Source organism: Metopolophium dirhodum, chromosome 8 (genome assembly GCF_019925205.1).
Source record: "Metopolophium dirhodum isolate CAU chromosome 8, ASM1992520v1, whole genome shotgun sequence".
Lineage (NCBI taxonomy): Eukaryota > Metazoa > Arthropoda > Insecta > Hemiptera > Aphididae > Metopolophium > Metopolophium dirhodum.
In genome coordinates, this window is record NC_083567.1 from 16,374,668 (window position 1) to 16,402,592 (window position 27,925).

Consider the following 27,925-nt stretch of genomic DNA (forward strand, 5'->3'; position numbering starts at 1 on the left):
TGAAACGAATTCTTTGCTTGGAAAGCAATGTTTAGAAAATTCAGAAAATGCAGTTTATATTTAAATCCGTGGCCTAATTATAAATAATAATTTCTGATGCATTGATGCTGAAGAGTGAGAGAGGTGCACAATCAGCCGAACCGAAATCTAACATCTTAAACACTTAATATAAACAATTTTTCACACACGCGTCATGGTATGAAAATAAAAAATATTTATAATTGATATTTATACCGATTTTCTACCGATTTATACCGATCTTCTATATTAATAATAATTATAAATATATAGCAATAACAAATCATTTTTGAGTAGCGGCCAACCGGGAAAGTTCCCAGTATCCCGCCGGCCCAGTCCGCTCCTGGTTCATATTGTAACCGAAAAATCTAAATAATCTATTATAAACACAGTTACTTTTTACAGATATTATAAGTTAAAATTTGGACGAAATTACATATTAAAACCAAAAATAACGATTTTAGTTATTTTGTTGTAATTTAAAAATAGTAAATATTCGCGGATTTATGAAACTTTTAGAGTATATTTAATATTATTATAATTTATAGACACGATGACACTTTCAAATGTTATTATTTGGGCAAAAATGACTTTAACCTACTATTGTAGGTGCTAATGTCTAATAGTAAAATAAATTACTTTAATCTCAATATTATTTATTAGTTAACGATGTCTTTGCTCAGAATCATTTTTCGTTTGTTCGTTTTGTATTTTAATAATTTATACAAAGATATATTATTATTACTAATAATTATAGTAGGTCTGTTTGTTTTATTTCATTAATTAATTTAATACTATACCAATAAATTATATATTAATTAATAATTTTTGAAACATTGTGTTCGAAAAAATAAAAAAAAATGTGATTTTAATTAGAGTCTTGTAATGTATTTACCTATATTTAAAAAATAAATAAATATAATAATAACTGTTGGACTTTTAGGGACATAATAGGTAACACATTCGTGTATGTAGTATTACACTATTTATATAGGTATATTTATATACCTATACGAGTATATGAGTAGGTATATTATTCATAAGTGCGCACACGTCAGGATAGGCAGTTGACCATTCCGTGAATATACTTTTATGTGTACATGGTTATACATCCCTAATCCCTATGGTATAGAATATAGATATTAGGTGAACAATAGAAGTTAAGTATGTGACACTAAATTAATAGTTACCTATAACTTATAACGTTGTATTTGGAAAAAAAATTACCAGTTATTAATTAAAATTGTATCTTATGACTATTATCAGTTATAAGTTATAACATATATTTCTATAAATTAAACCAAAACATATATATATATTTATATATATTGAGTACCCTATAAAGGTATGCACCTATTAATTATAATTATTCTACAAACGGGGGCTGGAAAAACGACGATGGCGTTTATATCTCGCGTATTTTATACATTTCTAGTCCGGAACTAAAATATGCGCCTACAACACTTGGATAGCACATTTTTCGTGACATTAAATATTTGTTTTAAGTCTTAAAAGTAAATTTAAGCCCCAAAAGAATATAAAAACAAACTTACTTTAATTATCGACTCCTTCGGCGGAATCCGTGACGTGTGTGAATTGCGACGCCCATGAGGAAACGCTCCAGAATACAGCCAGAACTTAGAATATCTTCTTTGCTTATTGAAATTTTAGAATTTTTAGTCGAATGTGTCTTCTGCAATGACTCTGAGATTTGCCATAGATAAATAAATAAATGATAGATATTATACTAGGTACATCAATATGATGAATCCATGGATATAATATAATGCAACTTTTTGTATCAAAGAGTTCCGTGTTAAGGAACAATTTGTTCATTGAAATTTGATGACAATAAACCAAAATAGTTTATAATTTTGATTATAATAATATGATATGGGTATTATTTAAATTATTATTATTAGTATTATTTAAATTATCGTTTATCAATTTAATTATTGATTAAGGTGGTGAATAGATATCAGAAGCACAATAATATTTTTTTAAGAGCATATTGTATTTTATGAATTATTAAATAAAAATATGATTACTGGATTTTAGAGGTACAGTAAATTCATCAAATACTGTAATACCAACTAGATTTCTAAAACTCCGAGCGGATCGATGACTGTATTAATTTTACAATGATGTGTTCTTTATTTTTTAATATTTTTAATTATTTTTTCTTGGTGGTCTGTGTAAACGATAAGTATTCGTAATAAAGATTCAATTTTCATATATAATATTATTTTATAGGCACTCAGTATATGTAATCATATGTTTATTTTTAGTTTAGTTTAGTTGTAGGTATTTAGTAAATAATAATAGGTATACGAAATTGTTTTTTGAATAGCAATTTATTGTTTGTATTAGTACCTACACCATAATAGGGAACTAAAATTTTGTAAATGATGTACAAATGTATTTTTGGTGTTTTAAGGCTGCAGTAAGATCAATTTATGAGAATCCTTGCATTAAATTGTTAGGATTATTTGATATGAATAATTATTTTATTACATATAGGTAAGTCGATCAGAAACTATATTTACACTGAATGTTAATAGTAAAAAGCTATTAAAATATCTATTATTTGTATTTATTTGTTAATAATAATTAAGACTTAAATATTAGCAGTAATCTTGTTCCTTTCACAAAATGTTTTTTAATTATTTTTAATTTAATTTACATTTATACGTTTGGCATTTATCCCAAAGTTATCTCTGAATAATAATTCAATGATTCAATTTAATAGTTACATTATATGGATTATAAAAACTACAGTTTCCAGCTTCTACTACAACATTGTTTTATGTTTTTAATTTTTTAAATTCAGTCTGCACCTTGTGTCGGTGATTTTACACGTAATATAATAAAATTGATACTAGTGATGAGTAGGTACCTGATTGTTTAATCAAATTATTTACACGATTTCAATAAAAAAATATCTATGAAGTATAAACATCCGCATTTCTATTAACTATAAATTCATAATTGTATGAGCTATACATGTTACATATATTTTTCGAAAAAATTATTTAAAAAAACTAGAATAATTCCTATTTTACGCCTAATTTAAGTCTAAAAAGTAAATGTAAAATAGTAGGTAATAATATGAAAACAAACTTACTCGTAAACATCTACTCTTCCGGTGAAACGTAGCTAGAGTGCCGCCATCGCCGAAGAAACAGCCATCTTCATCCATCTCCATCTAATCATCTCACTCCGATGAACTGAAACTTGAAAGTATCGAAATACTTTATGAAAATAACCTGATCATAATGAAATTTGCGAGTTTTTATTAAAACTTACATTATAATATGTACGGTTTAACGAACTGTCTGTTTATATTAGTGGCTTATTGTTTTTTTGTTCACTGAAATCAAAATATACAATATATTATATTTATAATACAATAGTATTTGCTGAAATTATTAGAATTGTTAACCATCGCCGACGAATTTCGACAATTGACGATTGCCATAGATATTATAAAATATATTGTTTATTATGATAAATCCATAGAACTTATATATTATAGTATTATCTAGTACTATCAGTATTATCAGTACCTATACGGTATATTGATAAATCGTATGTTCTTTTACAGAAATCTTTGTCATCTGCAATGCACCTATTCTGGTTTTCTATTTCAATTATAGTTCGCATGCCAAATTTAACTATACAAACTGGTATTTGCTATCGTATTTAATACCGAGATTAGCGTTCAATTATTTGAAACACTCCATCTATATTTGTATGTATTATATTTACGAGTATTTATATACAAATCTTTAAACAGGAAAACGATTCGCCGAACTGGAAATGAAAATGATTCTGTCACAAATGATCACGACATTTCGAATTTTACCATGTGAAAAAACGGAAGTACCGCTCCAACTACAAAACGGATTACCCATGATGGTGGCAAAAAACGGGATTTGGTTACGTTTTCAATCCATTTCTGAATGAGTGGTTCAAGGGAAGCAATTCACCGAGGCGCTACTTTTTAGAGTTGCCAAAAAATTGTAAACAATAAAATAAATAGTAATTTATTTGTTGTAATTACTTATAATTGTTAAATATAGTATAGGTTTCTCACTTTTATATTTTGTAACTACTAACTATTATTTACGAACCATGTTCGATCATAACGATAAACAAGCAAAACATTCTTTTGGTGGTGAAGTGCTAAATTATGAATATAGAAATATATAATAAGTGTTTGGTCCGACATTATATAATTTCATATAATTTAATAATGGTAAGCAAAACTTAAAAATTAATAAATTTTTTGTTAAATGTATATGTGTTATATACATAGGCACAATTTGGGGGGGGGGCTTGGAGGGGCTAATTTATATTTTAATTGAAGTATTAAATCCTCCATTAATTATCTAATCTACATAATACAGTAAACGTTGTTTGAAAAAGATTGTTTCTCAAGTTTAAATCTGGAAACATGAAACAAGCTCGTGCAACAACATGTTGTTAGACCTTATTTACCCGCCGTATTACGAAACTAATTACTGTCTTAATCGGATATAATTCAGTAATTACCGAAAATACCGTATAACCGGTAATTCCGTAATTACCGGTAGTAAAAAAATACCGAATACCGGTATCCAAATTTTAAATACCACCAGTCCTAATCTATGATACAATCGCGGACTGAGAGTAACAGTATGACCAACATTACTAATTTAATTACAACCAAGTAGATAATTCAATGATTTTTTATTTTTAACATTCTTAAATCAAATTATTTTTTTTTCCTAGAAAAATCATAACTAAAGAAATTAATAAAATAAGCTTTTTTAATGAAAAATAATTGAATATAATATTCTAAAATATGACAAATAGGCTAAAATATATTCTATAATGTCCAAAATATGGTAAAACATGCAAAATAAATTTTTTCCTACGAACTCTGTGATGGATAAATCGTCCACATTTTTCATCCTCGTAAAGCTGCATAAAGCCAATAAAAATATGCAAAAACCTAAAGGTCCGTGCTTATAATTATAACTTACTTATTTTGTGATTCTATCCGGTTCTGTTCAATTTATATAATCTACTGCAACTGCCACGCTTATATTATATTATTTTACTGATCCCTTCCTGATGTTGCGTCTGCGGCTGCTGCTACACGTCATATTTTTATTTGTCGCCGTCGAGCCCATCCTCCTGTTGATTCACGTTCGGCCGCACGTCATCGAAGTGCACCGTGGTACGCTAAGCCGTTGTCGCAGCCCAACAGGGACGTGGCCCAGCCACCGCGAAGTCCTAAGTCTCCCTGCATCTGCCGCGTGTCATCACGGTTCCATTGTCAGCCACTCGTCCTCTCGTTGTCCTTGGTACAATATGTTTCCAGCGTTTCTCTTCACGTTTGTCCGGCTTTCCTTTGATCGGACACCGGTCACCAAACTAAAGGCTTTTCGTGCCGGCAAAACCCTTCCGATATATAGCTATCGGCTTGCACGTTGTATTGTATCGTTAAGTATGGGATAATTCTAATTTCATAGAATATACAATTTTGTTTATACATAACCTAATATAAATAATTAATATTCAAAAATTCAATGTAAAAAAATAAATCTCGTTACTATGGTCCAAGAATATTGTTCGTTTTTAGAATTTAACACGGAAAAGTTATTAGTTCAATATCAGCCAGATACCTATATAGCCGCATGTGTATTACTATATTAATATTATAATACCTATATTATATAAGTTATAACTTTTAACTAAAATCTGCATATAATTAATGATATAATAATGAACATTGAATATAGATTATGCACATAACAGCTCACCTAAGGAGGCTGGAGTAGTGGGGTAACTACATGTCCTCTAAGGCTCAAAAATTACGTATAGCCTCCCTCCTAAATAATGTTTTTCCAGAACTCAAATAATATTAAACTAAAATAAATAAATAAAAATTTGAATTTACTTGGCATTTTTTTAAAATGTATACCTATAATTTTATAGTCAATCATTACCCTAAAAAGTACCTACCAATATATTTTTTACCAAAACAATTGCCAAACTGTGAAATTATATTTTATGAAGGCTGTAAACATATTATAGGCAATTTATCAATTTTCAATTTCCACCTCCCAAAAGTACCAACTAGATTCAATTTGCTTCCAAAAACCTTCATCGAAGTTGATGATCAGAGCATTTTTTTAACTAGAAAAGTTGGGAAGTTGAAGTTGTACAAACATTTTTTATAATCAGACGTGTCTTGGCTGATTGACTGATCAACATCGTAGGCCCTAAAGGCCTAAACTATAATAGCTTATATAGATATTTTTAGATTATTTATAGATTTAAAATGTTCTTATAGGTTACTCGGGCAGATGAGGTAAAAGCACGGTACAAATTGTCACGTTGAGAAGACCTCAATTTAAAGAAACTATATCTTAAATGTATGTTTGCAGCTATATTATACTCAAATGACAAATACTACCTACTCAACTGATTTTGACGAAAATCACAGAGACTGTTTTTAGAGGTATCAGAAAAGTTTAGAAAGTTGTTTGAACCACGTTTAAAAATATATATACCTAGTGCTAAATCCAATAATCTGCGACTTGTGGTTACCAATCTAGGTAGAATTATTTCAAAAATTCGAGGTACCTACTACGATGCCGATTTGGTCATCTATGGTAGTTCTATAAAGTTATTTTATATACCAGCTTCGATACCTTTAATTATAATAATTAAAAATGTTATTGAATAAACTACTTTCATTTTTATTTTAAAATCACACAATCGTTTTGTACGAAATTAATTTGCTCAAGAAAAATATATAGGTAGGGTAACTGTTTAATATTATAATATACCTAATGCCGAATGGTTGAATGAAGGTTTAATATTATAGTTTAGGATCATTGCGTTATTTGTTATTATATCATAAATCTATTAGGTAGTTGAGAAGTTCCTTTAATGCTTAGTAAAATACAAATAGCTAATATAGGTGTATAAAAAGTATAAAGTTGTCTACCACGATTCACTGCAGTTATGCCGATAGTCATAATTGCAATGTGGATAATAATACTTTATTACATCTTATTGCAAAAGAGTTGCTCCCTGCAGACTGCCCAAAACTCAAAAGTATCCCTTTGCTACATGGGCGTCCTTAGAAGTTTTTCAAGAGGGAGGGAAGATATCTTTCAAGGGGAGCAAAATAATTTAAAAATTAACGACTATAATTATTTTATAAAGAAAACTCTAAGCTTTATTGTATTATAACACCATATATACAAATATACGTCTAAAATATACAAACTTGAAACTATACGTATATTATTACATTATTATGTTATTATAAATATGAAATAAAATATGTTTGGGCAAGCAGAAATAAAACCTCGAGTGGTGGGAGAGGGGGGGGGGTATTTCAACGTCTCCCACCCCTTTTACCATGCTTTGCCATACTAATATATTATCCAATATAAAAAAAAAAGACGAGGTACGTCAAATCCAATATTTTACATGATATATTAACATGGGCGTGAAATTTAATACATACGTATTTGAGTATTTCTGACAACATTCTGACTTACGCGTGGGCATATTATATATTTATATAATAATATACATAAATGCATATTATTAATATATCGGTGCGGCCTTGTAGCCGATTCGAATAAGATTTAACTGCGTATATTATGGTATTCGGCCGTATTCCCACCGCGACTGAAAGTTGTTCCTCGAAAAAGTGGCGCAAATCAAAACAAACACAATCGGTCAAACGATTTAATAGGCCTACACACTTATAATTGTTATAGGTATCTACTATCTACCACTCAGGAACGGTAAACTTGAATTTATAATAATAATTACAGACGACTCGAGAATCATTCGTCGCAGTTTATCTCGCAGTATAGGTCGCTACTCGCTAGTGAAATCAATTGAACTATACAATTGTCATATAATAATTATTGTCATGCAATCACCATGATTTTAATATTATTAACGAAAGTAAAAACTGATGTATTATGTTATTATGCAAATGTAAACGCTAATAACATTAATAAAAAAATTAATAACTAGGCAGCATACTATTGGGCCAGCATATCTATTATTTATTGTAATATTAAATATAAATAACTTGTTTGTGTAAGTTTGTTTATATTGTGATTGTGACCAATATACGATACTAAAAATTAATACCGAATAGGTATAATTAATAAATGCTCCTATTTACGTCACCTGTAGGCTACCTACTTATTAGCGCGAAGAGATGGAGGAATATACCTTTATTATATTTAGGTACACTATATAATATGTATTAACCTTGCCTGATTTACAAATTGTTTATGTTCAAACTTTCAAAGTGTCCAGAATTAGGGAGAGTTATTCCATTTAAAATTTTAAAATATAATGTGTCAGGTATAATTTTTAAATCACACAATAGACACTCAATTTTACGAAATAATTTGTATAAGAAAAATATAAAGTAGTTAATTATAAAATATTAAAAATTAAACTTTACCTAATGGTTAAATAAAGATTTACTTTTATGGTTTAAGATCATCGATTTATTCGTTATTATATCATATATTATAAAACTATCAGTATCTTGAACGCTTCGTAAAATACAATAAAAATATATGAAAAGTATAAAGTTGTTTACTACGATTAGCAGTAGATACTAATACTGATGTCCAATAATAATTAATGCAATGATGATGTTACCTATAAATACTTAAATATTGCAAAAGTATTGCCCAACCTGCAGACTGCCCAAAAGTAGTATCCTTTTCCCTAAACAATGTAATATAATATCAACCCACCGCTCGTCGGAACACGCCAAATTTGTTATTTTATATGATGTATTTCAATGGAGTGAATAATTTAATGTCCACATATTTATATTGTTTACTCACTTACCAAGTTTATGCGTGAGCGTATATGTAATATACATAAAATAACTATGACGCATATGATGGTTTTCTGTATCCCCTCCACGCAACCACTTAGCTGCAGCAAATGGTCGCTCGAAAATGTAGGCGAAAATAAAAACAAACACAATCGGACGAATAACACACTCCTACCTATACCTAGGTACCACTCGAGAACGGTGAACTTGAACTCAGATTTTATACAAACGGCTCGAGCATCGTACGTCGCAGTTCTCTCGTGGTGTCGGTAGCTGTTGAAATTGACCGTATACTATATATTGTGACATTATCATACGTACACATTAAACAGGTACTTATTGGCATTTTAAATTTACTATCGATCGCTATGATTTCTTGTTTGATCGATTTTCTGCTCGGCACACCCACAATCGGTGCAGTCGCCGTCCTCGCGGCGATCGTTTACTATTACACGACCAACACGTACGACAAGTGGCTGAGGTTGAAAGTACCCCACGACCCGCCGTGGCCGCTGGTGGGCAACACGGTGAAGATGATGACTTTGATCGAACACCAGTTGGTCACCATCGACGGGATTTACAAACGGTTTTCCGGCGAGAAATACTGTGGTTTCTATCAGATGAAGACGCCGTTCCTGATGATCCGCGATCCGGAGCTGATCAACAATATATTGATCAAGGACTTTTCGCATTTCGCGGACCGCGGTTTCCACAAGGACCCGGCCTTGAACATAATCGCCAACGGGTTGTTCTTCATGGAGGGTTCCAAGTGGAAGGTGATGAGACAGAAACTGAGTCCGGGATTCACGTCCGGCAAGCTGAAGTTGGCCCACAGCCAGATAGCGGAGTGCAGTGACGAGCTGATGCGATTTATCGCCGCCAAAATGAAAGAAAACGACCAGATCGAAGTCAAGGAGACCATGTGCAAGTACTCGACAGACGTCATCGGGACGTGCGCTTTCGGTTTGAAATTGGACACCGTCAAGAACGAAGGTTCCGATTTCCGGATGTACGGCCGGAAACTATTTAAGATGAGCTTTCGGTTCTTGTTGACCGAAATGGTGTCGTCCAAAATATTGAAACTGTTGGGAGTCGCCGAGTTCCCGCCCGATGCTTCTGCGTTTTATGAATCGACGTTCAACGAGATTATCAGGTACAGGGAGGAAAACGGCATAGTCCGACACGACGTGGCGCAGAGCTTGATAGAAGCAAGAAAAGAATTGGTGTTGGAATCGACCGATAAAAGTAAAGTGAATCATATTAATATATTATACAAGAAAATCATAATAAAAATGTTTAGTTTGAAACGTTATTAAATCCGTTGAATAATATTCTGTACGCAAAATATACGTTGGTCTGAAATATCCAAAAATAAATAATATTATTTACGTAGTTGTATCGAATATTATTTAGTGGACAATATAATATGACGTGTCTCCAGTTTCCATTTAATAGCTGTTTTGATCTAATTTTTTCAGATGGATTTACTGAGCAGCATATAATAGCGAATGCGATCTTGATGTTTTTGGCCGGTTTTGAAACCGTGTCTTCCACGTTGAGTTTCTGTTTGTATCACTTAGCACTGAACCAAGACGTCCAGAACAAAATTCGTGACGAGATGAATTCAAATTTAAAACAACACGGAGAAATAAACAACGATTTTTTGGTCGATCTCCATTACACCGATATGGTTTTGGCAGGTGAATATCAGTATATTATTTAATCAATCGTAATATGGTCTAATAGATTATTTATAAAGGCGACCACTGACCAGTATCTACAGGCTCGTAGCCAGCAAAAAATGTCGGTGGGGGCTGTCTGAACCCTAACCCTAACTCAGGGTGGCTACGGCGTTCAGTATCTATATATTAAGTAATATTATCAAACGGTTTCATTTAATTTATTTTTGTATTACGGACTTAATAAACAAAATCTTAAGCAGTAGATACTTTTGAGCATATAAGCAAAGTCCCAAAATAACTATTTAAAAAAAAAACCATAAAATATTTAAGTACGATCGATGTAATAAGCTTTAAATATGTGACATGAATTATCAAACCATATCGGGCTTTCAATAACACGTATATCTTTATAAAAATATTATTTTTTTTATTTCTCAACTTAAAAAAAATATTGAAAAATCTATTATATTTTTATAAGAATCATTAATAATAATGATAAATATTTTAAGGGCGATGGTGTGACCATTTATATTTTTATAAGTAGGTGTACTACACCTTAAAATAGGTGTAGTACAGAGGTTCCTAAACATTTTCCCCTTGTAGACCACGTTGTAATTTTTCAATTTTCGTAGACCCCTAAATTACGTTTATATTACATTTTTACAGATTAGTTAAAAACTGTGTTGATACATTTTTAAATTTTTTGGTTACAACATGATCTAGTTATGAGTTATTTAAATGTTCAATAATCATTAGCTGTAAAATTTGATCATTATATTATAAAAGTTTTAAACTACAAAAGTACAAAATGATATGCACAATTTTTGTGATTTTGACAAATTAATGTTATTAACATTTTAAATTCAATATTCAAACGATTATAAAAAAAATCATCTATGTAAGTAACACAATATATGCTATAAATATAACTATTTGATCATTTGGTGAAATGTTAAGCATTTTCGAGTTATATCAAATAAAAAAAAATTGATTTTGTTGATTAGCGGTATTACTTCCAATTTCCAGTTTTGTCTTCATTTTTTTTTATTTTTCACCACTGTTATTTTGCAAAGTGCTTAGAATTTTTTACTTATACACCAAAGTACCAACTAGATCCAATTTGCTACCTACCAAAAACTTCCTACATAGTTTAAAATAGAAGCATTTTTACTGGTAAAAAACCTGACGGATAGAAAATAAAAATCTTACATCATTATAAATTGAAATATACATTCAATGCTCCGCTCTGAATAATCTAAAATCAAATATGTAGTATATTAATAACTAACCATCAATCTTGGGACGGAATAATGCATCTTTATACTTACTAGTATTATAGGTAGGTACCTTAGAATGGTATATAAATCCATGTGTAATATACTGTAATGTACCTAGTAATGTGTATTTAGTTCGTATGAACAAAATATATAATAATATATAACAAATATTTTTGCACTTTTTTTATGCGTCTTAGAAACTGAACGCATGTACGTGGTGACCAACGCGTTGTTTAGGGAAGCTGCGAAGACGTACCACGTACCCGGCGACACGTTGGTGATCGAAAAGGGAACCAAGATCATGATTCCTCTTTACAGTATTCATCACGACCCCAAGTATTACCCCGAACCGTACACCTTTGACCCGCAAAGGTTTTCACCGGAAGAAAAGGCAAAAAGGCAATCCAGTACTTACTTACCGTTTGGCGACGGGCCGCGGTTTTGCATAGGTACCCTGTTTTTATATTATTGCTATCGTATTTAATACCGAGATTAGCGTTCAATTATATTTGAAACACGCGATGTATATTTGTATGCATTATATTTACGAGTATTTATATACAAATCTTTAAACAGGAAAACGATTCGCCGAGCTGGAAATGAAAATGGTTCTGTCACAAATGATCACGACATTTCGAATTTTACCATGTGAAAAAACGGAAGTACCGCTCAAACTACAAAACGGATTACCCATGATGGTGGCAAAAAAACGGGATTTGGTTACGTTTTCAAGCCATTTCTGAATGAGTGGCACTTATGATTCGATAATTTTATATTATAATACAGTGAGTGGCTCAGGGGAGCAACTGACCAGGGTGCTAATTTTTAGGGTATCTTTTATAAAAATAAAATTGATAGTAATTAATTTGTTGTAATTATTTATAAGTGTTAAATATAGGTGTTACTTAGGTACTTTTATATTTTGTAACTAATTTACGAAACATGTTCGATCATTATGATGGACAAGTAAAAGATTCTTTTGGCGGTGAAGTGCTAAATATTATGAACAGAAATATGTAATAAGTGTCTGGTATGACATTATATAATATTATATTTGATAAACTATACAGTTTGCAAGGCAGTAAACGAGGGGGGATTGAGGGTTCGAAATTCATATTTATAATATAATATTATATGTATTTCAATATTCATTATAATTTTATATTATTTTTTTTCAAGTTTATAACCTACATTTTTTATTTTATTCTATAAGAGAATACCATACACAAAAAAACAATGTTCATAATTATTATAATTTTATGTATTTTGTGTATTATAATATATTTTATTTAATTATAAAAACAAAATTTTTGGACTCATGTGAATGAAACACAATAATATGCGATCCGTTTCGAAGTCAATTAAATAATAAATATTAAATATAACATTAAAACATTTGGAAGCATTCGTTTTATCTTAGCATATCAATATAAATTATCATAAATATTATTAAATAAGTATAAATTATAATAAATATTATAATAAAACGTTAAATAATAACAGTAACATTAAATATAGTACGATATAATATTATCTACTTTGTAATCAATAAATTATACATATAATTCAATATTCGTAATATTTGTGTAAAATATTTTGGAAGACTTGTTTACGTTTATTTTTAAAAAGCTTTATGTTAAAATTGGAAGACATATTTTTCGATAATATCACAATATTATAAACAAATGCTCACACTACACACGTATAATAGTTGTACAATACAACATGGAACCTATTTAATTTCGGTCAACACCTGGCGAAGTCTGTCATTGAACATGTGAGCGTGATGTGGTTGAAAGATCAACGCCGGTCGCATTCTGATACCCACTGCTCCACATCCTCCGGATTGGACTCCTGAAAACATGAAAACATCATAATAATTACATTCAGATCAGTCAGTACAAATGGTACAATTTAATATCTATATGAAATATGGATAATACAATCAAATGGAAAAAGAGTTGAAAGGTTGTGTTCAGATGTATTAAATATTAATTTATGAAATTTATAACAGATGCATCTTAAATATTTAAAATATAATGTTATTTTTAATTTGCCAGAGACCAAAGGATATATTATGGGCTCCCAGAGTCAAGCAGATATCATAGGGATATTAATAATTTTATGACTGAAGCCTGTAAGGCCGTATTTAAACATTTTGCGCCCCGAGTCAACATATTTTGCCCACCTCCCTTAAAAAAAAGTTACCTCTTAAAATGTAAGGTATAATAATTACTGTTTTGTGGCATAAATGCAACTTAGCTTCCGAACGAATTTGTAAGAATTTTTCGGTCATACTTAGTTTCAAAGTTATATATTATAACCTATTCTAGTCTGTAAGTTTGCGTATTCACACTAATCAGGGTTATTATTTTTTTTTATTAAATTACTTTATTAACAATAAAATAAAAAGTAAGTATGACAGGTATTTTTGATTTCACAAACATGTTAAGGATGTAAAACCTCAAATTTACCAAAACAAAAAACTTAAAAACAAGATTTTGATGTTTTTGACCATTCCTAAGAAAAATTGATCAATTTTTTTTTAAATATAATTATTAATGGTATAAATACCATCTTATTGAGCATGCAAAAACACACATTTTGAAGAAATGAAAAAGAAAAAAATTCACCTAAATCCTTTGGGAGCTAAACTGTTCCCATATTATTATATAGGAAAAATCGAGTAGTTATGGTATATAAACTACCTACTACATTTTATAAACATAAAATATAAAATATATTATTTATTATTATTGCATTTATTCTGGTCTTAGTTTTAATACTAATAATAATCTAGATACATTTATAACTTGGTCCTAGATGGAGATTTGAAAATAAAGTGATTATTTCTTCAAAATCTGCTTTACCTAATTGTTATTTCTGACTAACTAAACAGTTAATAATACTAATGCAAATATTACATTGAATATTAAATAAAGAATCGAACGACATTTGAATAATAGAGTTGGCTTTTTTTACAGGCAACGAAATGCACAGGGTCAGCTGCTAGTACAGTACATTTAAATAGGTATCTATACTTAGTTTTATTCAACGAAAATCTCCAATAAATAAATGTTTAGATTTCCGGTAAATATACAGTGGTTATACACTATCCATTACATATGTATAGCCTATTATTTGTCTTATTAATTATTATTGTATTTAAACTAAAGTTATACTAATAAACATGTCTGGTAAATGTTAATGTAAGATTTAATTTACAATGTAATAATATCAATAATCATCTACTGTCGCAATTAAAATTAAATTCAATCAGTTTAAAATTATTTAATCAACTTGAAATGGTATTAAATGATCGAGTGATGGTTATTTTAATACCACTTTAATGTTCATGTCTGAAGTCTGATTATAAAATGGAAATTAACAAAACAAACACCTTTTTTAATGTATTTATCTAAATACCTGTAAAATGAAAATACATAAAAGTATAGATAACGTGTAAAAATTAAAAAGAAAATTTATAATAATAAATAATTAATATTTCATGATGGTAATACTTATTGTTTGGAAATTACGTTAAGATATTTTTTATATAAGAAAATATGTACGATTGTTGGTTTTTTAATAATATTAACAGTCGTGTACATATAGGTACAATTCAATGAATCTTAAATGATTATAGTGTTATCATATCCAGACATAGTATAAACATATAATAGTATCATAATATAGAGGAGGATTATGATCTTCAACCATATAAACTTCGTTTATATACATATAGTCGAGATTACGATGCCCGTGTTCTTGCTTTAAGTCTTTTAAAGCGTTTACCAACGTAGAATAAGTTTCGCATGACTTAAGATAATTATTATATTTGTAATGTGTACAAATAAAGTAAAAGGATTCGATATTTGAATAGGTGCCTATATATGTATGTGTTTAGTATAACCTAGTGTAATTTTTAGATACGAACAAATATTTCAATATTTCAGTACGAAAATTAAAACACGCACATTAAAGGCGATAAGAGACACACACAAAATACACACTAGTAAAATGTGAACAAAATTATTAAAATACTAAGGTACCTTTGGTTAAAAGTCTTTTGACGATGTCGTCTCGGAGTTTTGCGTCAGCAGCATCGAACGTTATGAATGTACCGCGGCCTCTGGTGGAGTTGATCAGTGCTGGAAACTCTGCTTCTAAGTCTCTGATTCCGGACATGAGAACATCGCCGGACTTTTCGACCACCGACAACAGATTTTCTCTCTTGATCACCTTCAATATAGCATCGAGCAATACGATTTTGGTCGGATCTCCCATCCAAGTGTTGAACACACGGTACGGCAAGTCGGGTCTGCAAAAATTAAGTAACAAATTATAGCCTATATAGGTAACGAATTCCTGCAGTGATAATGATTTTTATTTTATTATGTATGTTTTATATTATTACAAGAATTCGTTCTTCAAGTAGTATCCACCGGTCTGCATTTTCTTGCTAAAAGTAACGATGTCGGGCGAAGTTTCCAGATCGAAATGTTCGTGACACCACATTTTACCGGTGGGGCCGCCGCCTGTCTGCACCTCGTCGATTAGATATCCCGCGTTGTACTACACGACAACGAATATAATACCAATTACGATTTACCTACATATATATCTTTTTGTTCAGATCTTTCGATAGCTGCGTACGATCAACCAACCTTTTTGGCAATCTTCTGAAGTTTCTGGAAGAAATACGGCGATGCGTGATTGTCTCCGCCTTCCGACTGGATGGGCTCCACGACGATTCCGGCCACGGGGTTGCCCTTCTTTTCCCACTTCTCTATCAGTTCTTCCACCTAAGGGAACAAAGCCGACCGAATTTTAAAATATATACCTAGTTTAAAAGAATCTGTTTATTATAATTGTTAACTTTTAGTTTTTTAACATATATAAATTTATAATAATATACCTATAATGTAATATACTATAAAGGGTGATTCCAGTGGCGTATTTACATTGGGGGGTCCATGGTTCAGACCCCCTCCATCAAAAATTTCTAAATACACCACTGAATGATTCACCAAGCACTGGACATTTTCACTGAATGTTTATATTAGCATTTTCTGTAGGTACACCATATATTTTTCAAATTATGTTGACTTATTTTGAACAGTTTACGGACGTTTAAAATTTTCAATTTTTTTAGTTTTTTTAAAATTGCATTTGTTGGGTCAAAAACCTTGAAAATTTAATACATGGTTCCTAATAAATTGTTACAATGGTAGTTGAAAAATATTAAAAATACATAGTCACAATAATATATAGTGAGGAATACTACTCCTCAAGTAGTATAACAAATCTCAAGAATTTAAAAATATAGTCCAAGTATATTTAAAAATTCCAAAAATTAGATTTTTAATAACTGCATTATTTAATTATTGCACTTACTTCAGCTAAGCAACGTTCGTCTTCTTGTTCATTTTCATTGAGGTTCTCGTGCAGCGGATACTTGTACTCGGGGAATCTGGCCATTGGCCAGTCAAACGCGGGCACGTCCAACTTGTGCACGTACTTGGAATGCGTGGTAGATAAGACGCCCAGTGTGCGACCGTGGAACGAACCCTTGAACGACAGTATAGATAGCTTGGGTGCGCCTGGCGGCATGTTAATCATGCACGACTCTTTCTCCAAGTCTGTGAAGTCCGAAGTGCCTCCCCTTTTGTCCCGCTGGTACTTCATGAACATATTCTTGTACGCGTTCTCGTTGGAACAAGACCCACACATCATTGTCGTTAGAGAGTCCATGCCTTTGGGTGCGACCTATATATTATATATATATATATGATATAATGCACGCACGTCTTATAATTTACCATCAAATATCATTGAAGTCAATTAAATCAATTGATAGGCGTAAATATGATACCATAATATAAAGATATACCTGATATATATTATGCTACATGATATATATATAAATATATAATAGAATATAATATTAATACAATACACGGTACCTACAGGTACAGATCTAATATTATATATTTTTATGAAACCTACCTATCTGATATTTTAAGCTTAATAATTGACTGTCCAATGTGCCTCAAATGTATATATATATAGCCATATAATAGGCCTCTGATTAACATACACATTTCAATAATGTTAGAATATGAGGTTTAAGAAAAAAATGGTTGTTTAAAAAACTAAAAATAAAATTTTATAATAATGTGCACATAAAATTTAAAAAAATGTAATTGTATAAATTATAATAAAAAAATAAAAATAAATATTTCCTTTAGGTAAACTCAATGTTGATCCGGGCGAGAGTTTATAGTTTATACCATACAATCGGAAGGGTTTCTCACCGGCCAATATCTTGATATCTTATCTTTATTATACATAAATGTTTTATACTTATTTGACATTTTCTCTGTTGAATTAATAATTTACTAGCTGTATAAAATATAAATATTCTCAAATTATTATTTTTTGGCCAAATCTTATTGATTTAAACTATGGGTGCCCTGACACGGCCATATTATAGCACTACAACTATCTAAATAAAAAAAAACTTACACTCATAAGCGTGCTTCGTAGTTTCATTGGCCAATCGGCAGCTGGGAACACACCCAACGCCGGACGATTGACGATGGCTTTCTGGTACGATAAAAAACAACAACATTAAAACGTGTATTATATGCAAATCGAAATTTTCCATCATAGTTTGGATTTTTTTTAACAATACTTACAATAGAAGCGAATACTTTTTTGAAAATGTTTAAGTTTAAATATCGAATATTTATTAAATAGTTAGGTACCTATTAAGACTTGAGGAATTGAGGTAAATATGTAAAATGGCAAGGGCTACCCTAAAAAAGTTGTGATGCCACTACTAAGCTCTTCTAAATTGTATAGATACTTATCTAAGTACTATTTATTCAGTAGGTACTCGATATCTATTCATTGACATTTTTAAGAAAGTATCTAAATCTCTATCAGAATTTATGTATAATGTGAAAAATGCAATGTCATTTGTTGGTTCCTAGTCATAATTATTATACTGTATTCATCTTAAATCTAATTCAAATGTTAAAGTCCCCAAAATGAGAACCGTTTTCGGACAACATAACACCAAATACACATTTATAAAATTTTGCTTAAGGCATAACTTAAATTTAAGTAAATTCAATAGTTTTAAATTGTATGAAAAATGTATTAACCTAACTGAAGTCTGAATTTTGTTAAATTATCATTTAGCACAATATTAGCTTTTCATTAATCTTTAGACAATGCTTTAGTTTCTATATTTTTAGTCAAGATATTTAGTCTCTATAAAAAAAATAATATCCTATAGTTTAGAATCTTTTTCCTCCATTAGTTTTGGAGGCGATTCGTTTATTACCAATCTTTATGTATATTATAATGTATCCAAATTATAATTGATGGAAAAAAATGTATATTATTATATTATTAATTGCTAAATGAAGGTGGTGGAGCAACATTTATTGGTAATTTTAGTTCCTCTGAAAGCCCTTCAGTAATCAAGACCAATTATTGGTGATCAGGAGACACGGTTTAAATTATATCATCTACATACTTTGTTCTCATCGCTATCCAATACTTTCAACATGTCCGGGTGGTTGTAGCCCAACGGCAGTGACGAAATTTGCGTATACACGTCCAACAGAACGTTACCGTCGACGTCAACCAAGTAGTTTCCTAGTGATTTGTTATAGTCAGCGAATAGCTGAACCGAACCGGATTGCTGAAAACACATAAATGACTTCAGTCGTGGAAACTTATCTTATAAATAATTGTTCAACACAATTCGGTAAAATTTCAGTACAGCATGAAGTACGACATTGTTATTCACGTGTTTGCACAGATGTTAATTCACTCCCGAAAGACCTATAAAGTCTACATGAAACGATCTATCATATTTTCCATACGCTTCAAATATAAAATGTAACTAAAAATAAAATTATTATAATTTTATAACCGGTATAATCTAAGTCTATTTATTTGCCAAATTGTTAAAGTATTAAACCAGTATATTTTAATAATATTTATCTATACAACCGGTTAATTTATTTATTTGTTTTATATTTAAAAAATTAGAAAACTACGCACGTTTAGACTAGGTTACAGTATTATTATAACAAGAAAAATTATATCGTAATTTTAAATAATAGAAAAGTATAATATCTCCTACATAGTTGATGGACCCTCGTTGTTGGGTATTTAATTAATGTACTTTATTTATTAAATTAAACAACACTACTTCCTGTCGTAAAATGAATATGAATCAAAATAACATTGTCTCCGCATTATATAATATCAGGAGATGTCATAATAATACAGCAAATATTATATGTTAACCATAAATGGTATATCCGATTATTGTCTCCTAATAATATTGTCTCACCTGAATTTGTGAAAGATCGGCAAGTAGTTTTTTTGACTTCGGTCCTGGTACTGACGTTTCAACCGACGGTGCAGCATATTCTTGAGGACAAATTGATGATGCCATTCTCACTGAAACATAGAAATATCATACATTATTTTAGAGAAATCCAAACTAATACGTTTGTGGCATGTATACCTAGGTAATATTATTATGTAATATGCCTTCAATTTCTAATAATTTAAAAATTGTTAACTATAATTATTATTACACCTACTAATTACTTACATATAATACTAGAAATTAAATTAAAACAAAATGTTTGGTATCTCTATGAGATAGACAACGAAAGGGTTTTATAAATATTTTAATACATGTATTAATAATATTTATAATATTTATAATATTTATCATGCATGATGTAATATTTTATATTTGTATTATGTTCTATACCTAATGTAGTTTGTGACAATAATAACATAAATACATACATTTTATCACAGGGTATTTATATCGGTAAGCTATGTTGTATCTCAATCCCTCGTTATTTGGTTTCAGAAAAGTTTTTGATATTATATAACTCAAAATTTGAATATAATATTGTGAACATTTTTTGAATAGGTATGTAGCCATGCAATGAGAACCGTTAATAAATTTCAATTCAATATTTTATTGATGACTTTCTTTGAAACAATTGATTGAAAAATGTGGGTTCTTGTAGTGAGTACAGGTTGGTTGGATTTATATCTTATTGCTGTGATATACGATTGTCAATTTGCAGACAACTCGTGTTATAAAAGCTGACGGTGAGTAATATAATTGTAAATTGATAAAGTGTTATAATTTGATTCAAGTCACTAAAATATTGTGCATGCCACTGTATAGGTTCCTAGTAAAATTATAGTAGACAATATTAATATTATATACATTAACAATTAAATATTTAAATCCCAAGCTTTAACGTAATTAAGAGGTTTAACGGCATAGAAATATAGAATAAACAATATTCCGATCTAATACGTTAAAAACACTTGACACTGTTTCAAAAACTTCTGTACAAATCGTGTGTCTTGTAAATTATAACATCGTTTACAACATTTAGAAATAACGTATATTCTATAAGTTAAAACTTTTATAGTAAGGTATCTATAAAAAAAAACTGAGGCCGGGTTTTGGGAACTAACTATATTATAGGTACCTATATAATAATTTTACTATACCTACCTATATCCTATTTGCTCATATACCGGCGCAAAGTAAACTTATAAATTATAAATAATAATAGACACTAGACAGACCTCCCTTTAACGGTTTTAATTTGTATGAGTAAAATGCATTTTATTTTTAAATCCCTTAAGACTTTGGTACCAATAGACGTTGACATTGCTAATGCAAACCTTCAGTGTTCAGTATCAACCGTAAAATTGAATGAATTAATAATTTATAATATAATAAACATTTATAATATTATATAGGACATAGGTATCTGAATAATAAATCAAATTTTATTGTAATTAGTAAAGAAAATAACAATAGAAAATAATATAATAGTTGTCTACTGGATATTTTATATTCTTAAATATTATTATGGATAATACATATCCGAATTTAGTAGTGACTAAGTTAGAAGTTCATGGATATTATTAAAACTGAAAATAATAATATGTAGGTAAGAACATCATGTTTTTGAATAAACTAATTATTAGTCAACAAACAATACACTTATCGATAAAATATACATACCTATTGTCTATTATACCTATGTATATTTTAATGTTTTATTTCAGTCAATAATCTAACACTCGTGAAACGAGTGTTTTGAAAAAATCATACATCCTCGTATATCATTAAAGATTATTAGTTAATCAATTATGTGTTCAAAGAAAAAAAGTAATATTAGTATCAAGTAGTTGCATAATATACCTAGTTCGGTGTATATTTTTACATGAATATATCATATAGTAATCAAGTTATTAGACACTTGTAGACATGAAACCCCGGAACCCAACCATCAGCTTATGTTAATATTTTTTGACCTTAGTTGGCTTAAATTACTATAATAATACACAAACTGAACTAGAAATTGAAATATACCAATAGATTAATTTTGAATTTAAAAAAAAATACATTCTTATCGCTAAAAACTACTGTAACAAGTTTAAAATGCATACAGACATACAGTATAGCACTATAGTCATGACTGCAGTAGCCAGTAGGTATAGTTATACAATCGATGAGTCTCGATAGCTCGAAATTCAAGGAAAATAAAAATGAATTCGATTAATGTATTTTTTTTTTGAACTATACCTTTATCTCAAACATAACTTAAAAACACTTCAAGGGGTAAGAATAAATAATTCGAGTTATCGAAGTTTTTGAACTATCGAGACTCGACTGTAAAATTGTATTATATGCTGATCAGTCACTGTGTCTACCCATATCATTCAGGAATATAGACACCTGATCAAAATAATAATAAAATATATACTTTTCCAGAACATAAAATATTTATATGTAGGCACTTAATGGTAATTGGTAGATACCTACAGGGATAAATGTACCTATGTGCAAAATAGCTTAGAAAATAGAAAAAAAATTTCAGCAGGACCTGCATAATATTATATCTGTTTAATACGGTCTACAAAAATAATTTTGTTGAATACTTAAAATTTTGTCTGACTATATCCATGGACATTACTTAAACTTTGATTTTGGAAAAATAACTCAATCTATTGTCGAAATTTGTTAATCAAAGACTTTTCGTGAAATGGATACAATAAAAGAATGAAAACCTATAATATTACATAATAGGTATATATTACCAATTATGCTGTGCGTACCAAAATTAATCTGTTGATCAGATTATGGTCTGATTGGACATTTAATATATTGTAAAATTCTCATTACCTAGGTATATCAATATCAGTAATTGCTAATTATGTACATTTATTATTATTGGTCTATGTAGATATAACAATTTATTTTTTTTAATCGACTGACATACTACCCACTGACCGATTATGATAAATATTAATCAAAATGTCAGAAGTCATGCGAGGTTTCATATTTTAGCCACACTAACTTCATTCTATTAATACTATACACAGTATTACAATATACTAGGTAATTACCTAATATAAGTATATAATTAGGTAAGTACCTAATATTATTATATTACCAACTGTTGTTGGTTTTTTTTGTTACGTTTAATATGTTTTGATGTCAAGTTGTTCACAATTATAATATACGTACGGTATTTATAGTACAGTGAGCATAAATGCATAATGCATTGGAAATTAGGAACCCAAACGTAACCTAATTTAGGTTTAAGTGCATCCTCAAGACTTATCGAAACTCGAAACCGACTGCAGTGCATATAATTAAATTATATAAGTATAACTTTATAATAATGACAATATTAAACACAGTTCATTCAACATGATAAACCCGTGTGTTCTACGAATATTATAATATTGTATAGAAGCAAAACGAAGTTTAAGTAATTTTTTTCCTATACAGTTAACTATAAACATAATATTAATTATTATTATATGCATTTATACCTACACACGCATTCAATTTTATCACACACGAAGAGAGTTTTCTACCAACGTTCCAAACGCTTAGGTATTATAAGATACGATATTTTTGGTTACCATTCAATAGTCTACCTACCTATATGTTCTATGTAACTGCAGTTGAAGTAGTGTATCAAACATTTAAATATTTGTATAATTCACTTTAGGAAACCAATGAAATGTCGTAAAAAAACGACGTACCTGCAGTCTGCACAGATAAATAGATAGGTAATATTCTTATAGGTACATTTAGTTATGATAATACCTAATATACGTCAACTCACTCAAAAATACTACAACTAACTAGGTACATAAAATTGGTTCTGATGAAGGCAAATTTTAAATGTTGTATAGGTACCTACGTTTGTACCTATTATACCTATATATACCTATAAGACGGAGGCAACTGCACACAATATGACGTCGTCCTCAAGTAAATGTATTTAATATTATTATTATTATTATTATTATTATTAGTAGTAGTAGTAGTAGTAGTAGTAGTAGTAGTACAGTCGAACTTCTTTAACTCGAAATCATCGATACCTCGAACTTTTACTCCGGTCCCTAGAATTTCCTACTTAAACAATTTAATTTGGATAACTCGAACTTTTTTCCGGGTCCCTTCAACTTCGAGTTCACCAAGTTCGACTGCTGCAGTAGTAGTATCGGAAACACGGGTATGACAATAAACGAAGTTGGACATTTATTATCACGGTTAGTACTTAATAACCATAATATTATAATATAGGTATCTTATATACCTACCCTAGATCGACTATCGAATTATCCAACTATTGGCATACATCTTTGATACTATATAGTATATACCTTTATACAACATTAATTATGTGTCGCAACGATCACGCAAATCGGGAAAACAAATATTTCAAACACGCGAATTTTCTGAGAAAATTACCATAACTACAGTTCGTTTAAAGAGATTCGCCAGGTTGCAGTACCTATACATATATTATTATTATTAACAGTAACGTCGAGTCGTGCAACTTACGTGGTGCGCCGACAAAATGTTTGGCCGCCGTCGCCGCTGGACGGGCTACGTCTTGGAATCTGTACATAGCTACGGAGCGAACTTTTCGATAATGTATTATTGTATAATAATATTAAAATGACACGTCCGTGTGTCACCCGCTGGTTTGACGTGCCGTTAAAAGACGTAAACTTTCGTATATATGACTCGGACGTGTGCGAAGTATTATTTTGTTGTCGTCGATTCGCGATGGGGTTTTCGTTTACCGCTTAAATCGTCGCCCGCGCGTGTGTGTGTGTGTGTGTGCGGAATAAACCCCCACCGGAGTCACGATACACAAAGATGGTATCACGTTGGTATAGGCGGGTACCGTCCGGTCTAAACCGCGATGGTGGAGTACTGCAGGTGTTGATGGACCGTCGTCGTGAGTGTGACTGTGCGGTCCGGGTGAAAAGTTTTACAGCGTGCGCGCCGCCGACTGGTGCGAGCGGGGCGGAGACGGCGACGACGACCGCGACGTCGCCCGATCAATATAGACAATAAAGCATAATAAAATGGTAGGCATAAGTGCATAACATACGCGGTTGGTGGTATATCAAATTTTGATACCGGTATCTGTAGTATTACCGGTTATACGGTATTTACGGTAACATTATCGAAAACACCATACCTACCTTAGTAATCGGTATTCGTCGTGAGTATAGAAGTGTTCCAACTCAGAAAAATGTTAAACCTATTTTAAAAATTATGTTTGTAATTATTATAATGATTAAATAAATTATAATTTATAAATGCATAATATGGTGTTTTCGCAAATTGTCGTGGCACGGTATTTACGGTAAAAGTGGTAGGTATAATTACCGCCGAATCACGGTAATCTAAAATACCGAAAATACCGGATTTTTTAAATGCCGGTAGCTGGTAGGTAAACCGCAAATACCGTCAGCGTTAAAGCCGGATTCACAACTACGTCGTGCGTCGTATCGTGCGAGGGCTTGGTTATTATATGATTACGACTGGTAACCAATATGGTTTAAAAGTTGAGCAGTAGTCAATTCTTGGTATACTCGGTTGCAACTTGGTTATTACATGATACCAAAAAAGTAATATCCAATCACAATATGATTTGATCGACTCGACACGACACGACACGCGACGCAGCTGTGAATCCGGCTTTAGTATAACGCATACAATCATTATACGTAAATTATTTTTTCAAAAGATTTTGTTGATCGAGTTTGTCAATTTCGTTGTTATGTATTATTAATATTTAATTATATACGATGTATCTACAATCTACGCACAGTGTTGGGAAGGAACGCGTTATTTTTAAAATATTGGCACGAGGAACGAGAAAGCGTTCCTATTTTAAGGAACTTGAACGAAAATTTCCGTTCTTCAAATTATGAAAAAAAAAATGAAACGCATGTTATTTTTAATAATAATATTTTCTAAAATATATTATAGAATTTAGGTTCAATTAACTACCTATCAGAAAAGGTAATGAATATAAAAATTAGCCGATTATTTCTAGTTTAAAAGCTGTCCGCAAAAAACACCATTGTCGCGCGGGAATACGTTCCTTTTTCGCACCAGGAACGATGAACGGGAACGGGAACGAGTTCCTTTTTTACAACAGGGGCGATAGGAACGGGAACGAATTCCTTTTTGAAAGGAACTTTCCCAACACTGCCTACACGGCTACACATGATAAGTGGTAACATTAAAGACATTTCATCATATAGGTATAGGCGCCAAATGACAATTTATACCTTGGCTCTACAAGTTTCTAGTCATTTTTTAATATCAAGCTATAAGTTTTTAAAATGTAGTAACAGTTATACTTACTACTAAATAGCTACTAAATATTATCTAGCATTATATATACCACGTTTTAAACATAACAACCCTGGCTAGAAGTGTTGAAGTCTGAAGAGCAGTTCGGAGGCTGGATAGAAATCCAAGATTATAGTCTCATGTCTGCAATCAGCCAGATTTGGTAGAGATTGAAGAAATCTTTATCAGGTGTGTATACGCTGTATAGTCATGTAGATTGTAGAGGACAAGGGATATCCAATATCTAGACAAAATAGCACATAGGAATCGCCTTTGGACTCTTTTAACCATAATTTTTTAATTATTATTGCCAACCAGCAGCCGTGTAAATGCAGCCATTATAAATGTATAATGTAGTAGAACTGTAGAAGGAACCAAGTTGAGCATTTGCAGTTTGCACGAATTGTGGCGAATAAGGCATCATACATACAAGTTTGCAATATAGAGCTTTAAGAGATGCTGCAGCCTAAAAGTTTGAAATCACGAGATTTGTGATACTTCAATAGTTCAATGTAAAGCCTATAATAGTAAGAATACTTTGCAAAATGACACCTCATTATTATTAACTCTATTGGTGAGAGGTTGCCTGTGAGAGACGAGAGTAGGTACCTAATGTCCAGATAACGGATAAAGTCTTCGGCGAGTGTAATGGGAGTGCTATCAATTTTGCATATAACTAGGTGAATTTGTGCATGCCCAACCTTTTTCAACTTTTGGGCCACATTCGAAATTTATATTTATACTGCGGGTTGTATATATACCGGTTTATTTTGATAAAATACACACTATTAATATACTTAAAAACTGTTTGATATTTTGTAACTCATAATAACTTATTTAAATAACAATTTTTTTTTTAAAATTATTATTTTTATTAAAGATTCTGAGCGGAGCGATAAATATATTGATTTTAGAATGATGTGTGTTTTTTTTATTTTTTTGTGTCTTTGTACACGATAAGTAGTCGAAATAATACTTCGATTTTCAACTTCAGTATCTTGTTCGATGGGAAAGTGAATATTGTTAATGCATCGACGAGGTCAAAATTTAAAATTCCCCATAGTTTTCAAAAGCGACGTAAAAAACAACAGAACAACGGGAATTTTTACGCAAAATCGGTTTTTGGTGTAACTTTAAAACAAATGAACGTATATACATGAAATTTTCATTGATTGTTTATATTTGCATTTTCTATACACGATACAATTTTTAAAATATTTTGATTTGTTTTGAACTGTTTAGGAACATTTTCTGTTTCCAATTTTATTAGTCTTTTTTTTCTATGAATGTTAATAAAACTTTATTT

The 27,925-nt window shown here is 30.5% G+C and overlaps 1 protein-coding gene, 1 long non-coding RNA gene and 1 pseudogene across 2 annotated transcripts; 1 reads left to right on the top strand and 2 right to left on the bottom strand.

The window, feature by feature from the left end:
- Positions 1-1,609: 1,609 nt before the first annotated feature.
- LOC132949869 (uncharacterized) lies at positions 1,610-3,470 on the bottom strand. The gene is made up of 3 exons (XR_009665147.1): positions 3,325-3,470; positions 3,143-3,251; positions 1,610-1,720 (listed from the first exon to the last, which is right to left on the bottom strand). It is a non-coding gene; the product is annotated as an uncharacterized LOC132949869 (long non-coding RNA).
- A 5,586-nt stretch (positions 3,471-9,056) lies between these two features.
- Positions 9,057-12,726, top strand: LOC132949867 (cytochrome P450 6a2-like; annotated as a pseudogene).
- A 378-nt stretch (positions 12,727-13,104) lies between these two features.
- Positions 13,105-25,231, bottom strand: LOC132949868 (4-aminobutyrate aminotransferase, mitochondrial). Its single transcript, XM_061020954.1, has 9 exons — positions 24,805-25,231; positions 20,239-20,348; positions 19,411-19,578; positions 18,390-18,470; positions 17,259-17,630; positions 16,529-16,666; positions 16,279-16,436; positions 15,914-16,182; positions 13,105-13,715 (listed from the first exon to the last, which is right to left on the bottom strand). The coding sequence occupies exons 1-9, from the start codon at positions 24,869-24,871 to the stop codon at positions 13,594-13,596; spliced, it is 1,485 nt and encodes a 494-aa protein (XP_060876937.1). The 5' UTR covers positions 24,872-25,231; the 3' UTR covers positions 13,105-13,593.
- Between the last annotated feature and the right edge of the window lie 2,694 nt (positions 25,232-27,925).

Excerpts from the sequence above, each read along its gene's own strand:
- LOC132949868 (XM_061020954.1), bottom strand. The coding sequence starts at position 24,871 with ATGTACAGATTCCAAGACGTAGCCCGTCCAGCGGCGACGGCGGCCAAA. Across the intron at positions 17,631-18,389 it reads TACGAAGCACGCTTATGAGT|GTCGCACCCAAAGGCATGGA; the intron begins GTAAGTTTTTTT and ends TATAATATATAG. Across the intron at positions 13,716-15,913 it reads CAAAAGACTTTTAACCAAAG|GAGTCCAATCCGGAGGATGT; the intron begins GTACCTTAGTAT and ends TCATGTTTTCAG.